At 30.4% G+C, this 7,217-nt stretch overlaps 1 protein-coding gene across 1 annotated transcript; it reads left to right on the forward strand.

The window, feature by feature from the left end:
* Positions 1–1,036: 1,036 nt before the first annotated feature.
* LOC111616860 (major vault protein-like) lies at positions 1,037–2,060 on the forward strand (the record flags this gene model as incomplete). The annotated part of the gene is made up of 2 exons (XM_023358214.1): positions 1,037–1,225; positions 1,865–2,060. Coding segments are annotated over 2 exons (385 nt in total), but the record flags the coding sequence as incomplete, so codon positions are not given.
* Positions 2,061–7,217: the final 5,157 nt, after the last annotated feature.

Genomic DNA, 7,217 nt, shown 5'->3' on the forward strand with positions numbered 1-7,217 from the left:
ATTTTGGTTTTATTTTCATCCCATAATTGTGGTCCCATCTAAAAATGTTCTTCCCTCTTCTAATTCCTGTATATTTTCATCTTATGAGTAGAAGACAGAACTGAAGTTAAAATGGATTCTAAGCAATAAATTCTGTTAAACTGTGGCTCCTCAATTAATTAACAAGCATTGAACCTACTAATTAAAGTACTGTACCTTACAATAGAATATTACTTATATAAGAGTATAAATTGGGTGGGCAAGCAAGAGTTCAGTAGGAGCCGAAATGTAGATTTTGCAAAATGCATAGGAACTGCAGTTCTGTACTTTTTTTTATTCTGTACTGCAGTTCTGTACCACGATTTTATTATATAATATAAATATAATATAAAACAAATATTGAATTTTTTTAATAAACATATTTTCACAAAATTGTGAAATAAAATTGTAAAAATAATAATAAAAAGCAGAAAGTAACTCTTTCAGCAAGAGCCGCATGTAACTCAAAAAGAGCCGCATTTGCCCATGTCTGGTATAAATAAAACATGATTTTATTGTCTTAGTTATTTTTTGATAATTTTAGGAAACACAATCGAGGAAAGTGACAAAATCGAGTTGCACGGTCTTAACCAAACAGTGACAGAACTGAGGGAGTGATATTTGTGAGGGTGACAAAATGAGGGATGAGTGTAATCCAGTCTCTATAAAAAATTTTATCATTTTATGAAGTTTTTTATTCTAGAGTTTAGTTTTGATGTTACAGGAACTCCTTAACTTTTGGACAATTTCCTCCTCCCTTTTTTTTGTACATTATATTTTGATACCTATGAGTTACTTTTGTTTGATAAAATTTGGATTTTTATACATTTTCAGCTACAATAAATCATTTTGAGATATTCTGCAGTGACTTGCTAGTGGTCTAGATTTTTCTAACATAAAAATCAATTCACTTTGTAAAAACTTACAGTAGAGGCCATCATAATACCATTTTGTTTTATGTATAATAGAAATAAATACTATAATTTTTAAATAAAATTTTATAATTAAATATTTTCAGAGTTATTTTGGGACCTGAAAAAATGATCATTGTTCCTCCAGGTCATTATTGTGTGATACAAAATCCTGTGATAAGAGACAATGATGGAATTATTCAATATGATCTATATGGTCAAAGTAAACTGCGACATGCTGACTTAGAAATAAGATTACAGCAAGATCCTTTTCCTTTATATCCTGGAGAAGTTTTGTTTCAGGTTAGAAGTTATTAAATATTCAATTTTTCTTTAAAATTCTTTTAAGTTTAAGGGCATATTAATTTATACATTATAATTAATTTTATAACTTTATTGTTCATTGATAAAGAAAGTACAGAATCTATTAATATTTGATTTATATAGAAGACTAAGATTTTATCATGCTATCTATATCTTGGCTGATTAAATATACCTTACCAAATTGCATATCATCTGTTTTAACAGTGGCATTCCGTCATTGGAAGCAGTGGATGCGCCGCTTCCCTTGTATTTTCTAAAAAATAAATACATATTAATTTTAATTATATGAAAATAATCGCACAATATTTTATTATAACCGCATTATGTATCTTATTACAAATTTCTATACTACATGTGAAAAAAAANATATTTTGATACCTATGAGTTACTTTTGTTTGATAAAATTTGGATTTTTATACATTTTCAGCTACAATAAATCATTTTGAGATATTCTGCAGTGACTTGCTAGTGGTCTAGATTTTTCTAACATAAAAATCAATTCACTTTGTAAAAACTTACAGTAGAGGCCATCATAATACCATTTTGTTTTATGTATAATAGAAATAAATACTATAATTTTTAAATAAAATTTTATAATTAAATATTTTCAGAGTTATTTTGGGACCTGAAAAAATGATCATTGTTCCTCCAGGTCATTATTGTGTGATACAAAATCCTGTGATAAGAGACAATGATGGAATTATTCAATATGATCTATATGGTCAAAGTAAACTGCGACATGCTGACTTAGAAATAAGATTACAGCAAGATCCTTTTCCTTTATATCCTGGAGAAGTTTTGTTTCAGGTTAGAAGTTATTAAATATTCAATTTTTCTTTAAAATTCTTTTAAGTTTAAGTGCATATTAATTTATACATTATAATTAATTTTATAACTTTATTGTTCATTGATAAAGAAAGTACAGAATCTATTAATATTTGATTTATATAGAAGACTAAGATTTTATCATGCTATCTATATCTTGGCTGATTAAATATACCTTACCAAATTGCATATCATCTGTTTTAACAGTGGCGTGCTGTCATTGGAAGCGGTGGATGCGCCGCTTCCCTTGTATTTTCTAAAAAATAAATACATATTAATTTTAATTATATGAAAATAATCGCACAATATTTTATTATAACCACATTATGTATCTTATTACAAATTTCTATACTACATGTGAAAAAAAAAGATAAGATTTCTATTGTATATTCGAATATTAGTGGTGGAGTGGAAGCACTGTATTGTCAGCATCCAAAAAGCCAGATTTGCGCATGCGCTTTACAGAGCACCAACCTCACCCAGTTTAGCTGGTGGAAGCCTAGGACCTCAGGTGGATGCTACACGTATACCACATCCACGCATCCAGGACTGGTTCTAGGCTGTTAGCCACCCACCCATTAGAGATTTGGCCGCCTTCGCCCAATTAAACGATTCACGAGTAGATTTATAACTTAACCCAACCGATAAGAATTTACTGGTATGTTTTTATGATAGTTCTGTATAGTTGACAGGAGTTTTAAAAAATCCATTAAAATATTTGATATTTTTATTCCGCTCTCCGATTTTATATTACTCCCGGATTTCAATGTCAAACCAGTGATATTACAATTTCGTATATCCAATTTTTAAGGGGATGCAGAAAAAAACATGTACAATTCTTGTATAATGTTAAAAAATAAACTATTACTTCGACAGCATCATTTACAACTAAATTTAATGAATGAGAGAGATGCACGAGGTACAGAAAAAGCTCTAGAATTTATTTTCCTTAAATTTACAATTTATGTATCCATTTGTCATAAAAATTTGTCTTTCCACTTTTTCCCGGGACTACAAATATTCGAGTGCAAAGTAACCAGTTTTGACTTATTTCTACTTAAGAAGTAGTTAAATAATTAAGCGATTAGGGAATTGGGGACATAAACAAAACCCTGACGAAAGAGCCGAAATTTTACTTAAACAAATGCTTAACCGAACCAACCTCTAGCTGAGTACAGTGGGGACCAACTTCTTTGTAATATTAGACATAATAAAGACAGAAATTTTTCCAGTTCAACGAGAGTGACCAAAAAGTTGTAAATTTTGAAAATTTTCATGGACACTTGGTTCTAAAATGAATTAGTTAGAAAACAAATGACTATTAAGTGTAACATATTTAGATTTTTACAGCTATGGTGAGAAACGTTTAAAATGTACAACAACCCTGTCATGTCCTTTGAGGTATACGAGTGATGCAACAAAAGAGGCATTTGACATTGACTGGTATCGGCACCCTCGGGATTTGGCAGCCCACATGCATGCACCTACCAGGACCATCTCTGATTCCATCCATTAGCCACTCATAGGGAGTTATTTGACTAAGTTTTGTTTTAAGATTTAAAAAGTATAGAATATTTTATGTTATTTTTATGTATGTTTCTTTACAAAGCTATATTTAATTATAATTTTCTTTAAAAGTATATTAATATAATTGAAGAATATTTTGTACCAGGTATGTACTGTACAGTACATCCATCACCCATTTTATTTCACCAAGTAAGTTTTTATTATTTTATTTATAATTTTAGCCCATATATTGTGGCTAGCGATTCAGTATGTAATTGTGATATTACAAATACATTTAGAGAAGTCTACGATTTTTACTGGCTTATTGAACAAACGATATGCTCTGACATGCAAGTAACTAATTACCCCTGGAAGTCGGCTTCTTACAGAAACACAGCTTCCTTATCATCAAATGTCACGGCACGCCACTGATATTTAACTAGCCAAGTTACAGTATGATAATAAACCCAACTTTATCATTTAATTAATTATGTAGTGTGCATTTTTGATATTTATTAATTAATGTCAAATAATTTTAAGTGTATGAATAAAATAATTTTTTATACTAATACCAATAAACAATTTATTAGATTATATTATCAAAATTCATCTTTGTCTTGATATTACTCAATTTTTCATTTTGAAAGAATAATATTTGGGTTCTTTAATATTAATTTTGCAATTTCATCAAATTTAAGTTAGATTTGTGCTATTGTATGCTTGTAAAACATATTATTTTCAAGAATACACTAACAAAAGATATATAAAAGTTTGAAAATATTTGTGTTAGATGTTTAATTTTAATATTCTTCTTAATATACATTATGATCATTCTTTACTTATTACTACATTAATGTTCTCCAGAAACTTTTATTAGTGAGATGATGAAATATGGAGTGATAAAAAAAAATACTGCCGTCTTATAAAATTTTTTTATTCATAAATTCAATTCATATTTCTTCACAAACAATGTCATTTGAAAGAGACTGTGCAGAAGTTAATTCATCACATGGATTAGCTTCTGCAAATGTCAGTTGGTAATGGGTGATTATGTTGTTGGACTAAGCCAATTTTATAGTAGTGAAAGAATATTTTAAAAAGTTTAAAACTGATAGTGTCATTTAATAGTCAATTTTAATAAATACAACAATAGTATTTTGTATGAGTAAATCACTATGTACATAATCAAGCAGAAAAATACCATAGTAAATTATTGTGAAGCAGAAAAATTTTGTTTCTAAGCATGAAAAAATTGTAGGAAAGATAGGTTTTACTTTTGTAACAGTTACTACAAAAAATGAGAATGGGGAAGTTTTTAAAAAAATGTATAAAACATAAATTGGCATAACCTGAACTGTTTTTACCTCTGAATGATGATAGAACTTTCAAGATAGATGATGGTATGGTCAGTTGTAAAGCATTCATTGGTCATGATTATTCTCAATTCCTTTATCTTTTATTAAATTTCAAACATGTATACAATAGTTTATTGATAATTTTTTTTACATGTAAATATTTATCTAAAGGTTTCCTAATAGAGTGATGTTTTTGCAGTTTGTTGTAAGCAGCAATGGTTCTAGCCATTTTTTGGGGTGTAATCAAATCCATATTATGGCACTCCTCTGAAGGGAGTGCAGGTACCACTCCTCAGCAAAATATATCAGACTGAGAGATGTAATCAATCTGTATAAATTCTATTTACAATTGAGGGCAAGTAATATGTATATTGTGAGATATATATGAAAGGATTTTCATCAGCCTACTAAGGCAAACACCCAACAAGCTAAACACTTAGAAAATTTATTTACACCTGATATAACATTTACTAACATGTACTGTATAGGTTCAATAAAGGATGCCAACTCTAGGATGGTTTATCCAATGGTCATCCAAGACCCAATCATTGGTGGAACAATTACAAAATATGATGGCATAATGAATCCATACAAAGATCAATGACACTTATTACAAAAATAATTTTAACCCTTAATACTAAACTTACTCTACGAAAGGAAGATTGCTAATTTTCGCCCATCTTCAAAGGTGGCAGATAGGTCAAAACAAAAGTATGCAGGTTATACTATGGTAAACGCGCATGATAGTGCAATGAACAGCGAGAGTAAGTACAATGATAATAAACGAAATTTATTATTCATTCCACGTGGTGGTTTTCTTTACACAGAATTCTAACTTGGATCCCAACTATAACATACACAGTTGTATATGAAATTACAATGAACAGGAGTGTTAACAAACAAAAGGGTGCACACTTCACAACAATGAGTGTTACAGTCAGACTTTCTCAAATCTTTATAACTAAATATATAACTAATATATATACTAAGAAGAAGGATATAAAATAGGTGTTAGGAAGGTGGTGATGAAAGTATTTATGGTACCAGGGGTTTTTTCGTGAAAATCTTCGATCTTTCAGGTGGACGGATCACTCTAAGTTCGTTTTCCACTACTCTTCTTTGTTTCAAAGTTTATATCTCCAAAATCATTCACTTAATTCTCAATTACTATGTTGACGCTATGGTTTGTTCCTATTACTGTCGACAATCCCTGTCTTCCTTTTGTCCCACTAGACAACATTTCGGACCTTGCTCTTTCTATGTCTGTACACTATGAATGTGTGGTGATTTCTAATAGCTGTGAATGAATCAAAAAAGGGAGATAAGATTGACGAGAACATTTATTAGGTTACATACATCCGACTTGGATTTTACGCAAAAGGCATTTGCAATCGTGAACAATTGACAAAATAAAGTATACATTTATCAGATAATAGACAAAGACTCGGTTTGTAAACAATTCACCTTTTGTATATACAACTGACAAGGTTATCTTTCAAATTATAAATAGACTCGATCCCGAGCAGTCTTTTGCTGATCGGACATACAAAAAAAATGAACAGATGGTGCCTAACTTAAGTGTGGTTTACAATAACGAATATGATTAATCTTAACAGAACGCTCACCAAGAATGTCTACTTACTTCCCCAACTTGCCTTAGGGCTTTTCTCTTTCTATTGTTTTCTCGGTGTAGTTCCCCGAACTGCATCACCACCTGCAGGAAGGAAAGACCATTAGAAAGTTTGAGAAGAAAGATACAGAACAAAAGACTAACAAACTTAATACTATGCTTAACACTAAAACATATATATAAAATAATATACAAAATATGGCGTATCGCCACAATACAAACATCTTTCTGTTATCGTGAGGGACCACGTGGAAACTTCTTACATAGGAAAAGACTGAAGCATGTATTGTAAGTTCCTGAGGGTTTTTACTTGTATTCAAATTGTCAGTCACTCTTTTGAAACTTGCAACTAGTCAAGAATGCCAACTCAAACACTAACTTCAACCTGGGAATATCAAGATTTCCACTTGAAGTTATATAACTTCACCCATCTAATCGGGCACCAGACACTGTAACATCTCTCTTCTTTCATCATCATTTCCCTTCAAGCACTAGTGCAAAAGTGACCTTCCTTTGCCTCATATGCCCTCAAATAACCTTGTACTCATTATACTGATTATTCCAGGAAGTGACCCTCACCTCCAAGAAGGAAGAATTAAGGAGATTTGCAAGTTCTAGAAGAGAGAAAGAACAAAGAACAGAGAGAGA

Source organism: Centruroides sculpturatus, unplaced genomic scaffold (genome assembly GCF_000671375.1).
Source record: "Centruroides sculpturatus isolate CEXI.00-Female unplaced genomic scaffold, Cexi_2.0 scaffold4163, whole genome shotgun sequence".
NCBI lineage: Eukaryota > Metazoa > Arthropoda > Arachnida > Scorpiones > Buthidae > Centruroides > Centruroides sculpturatus.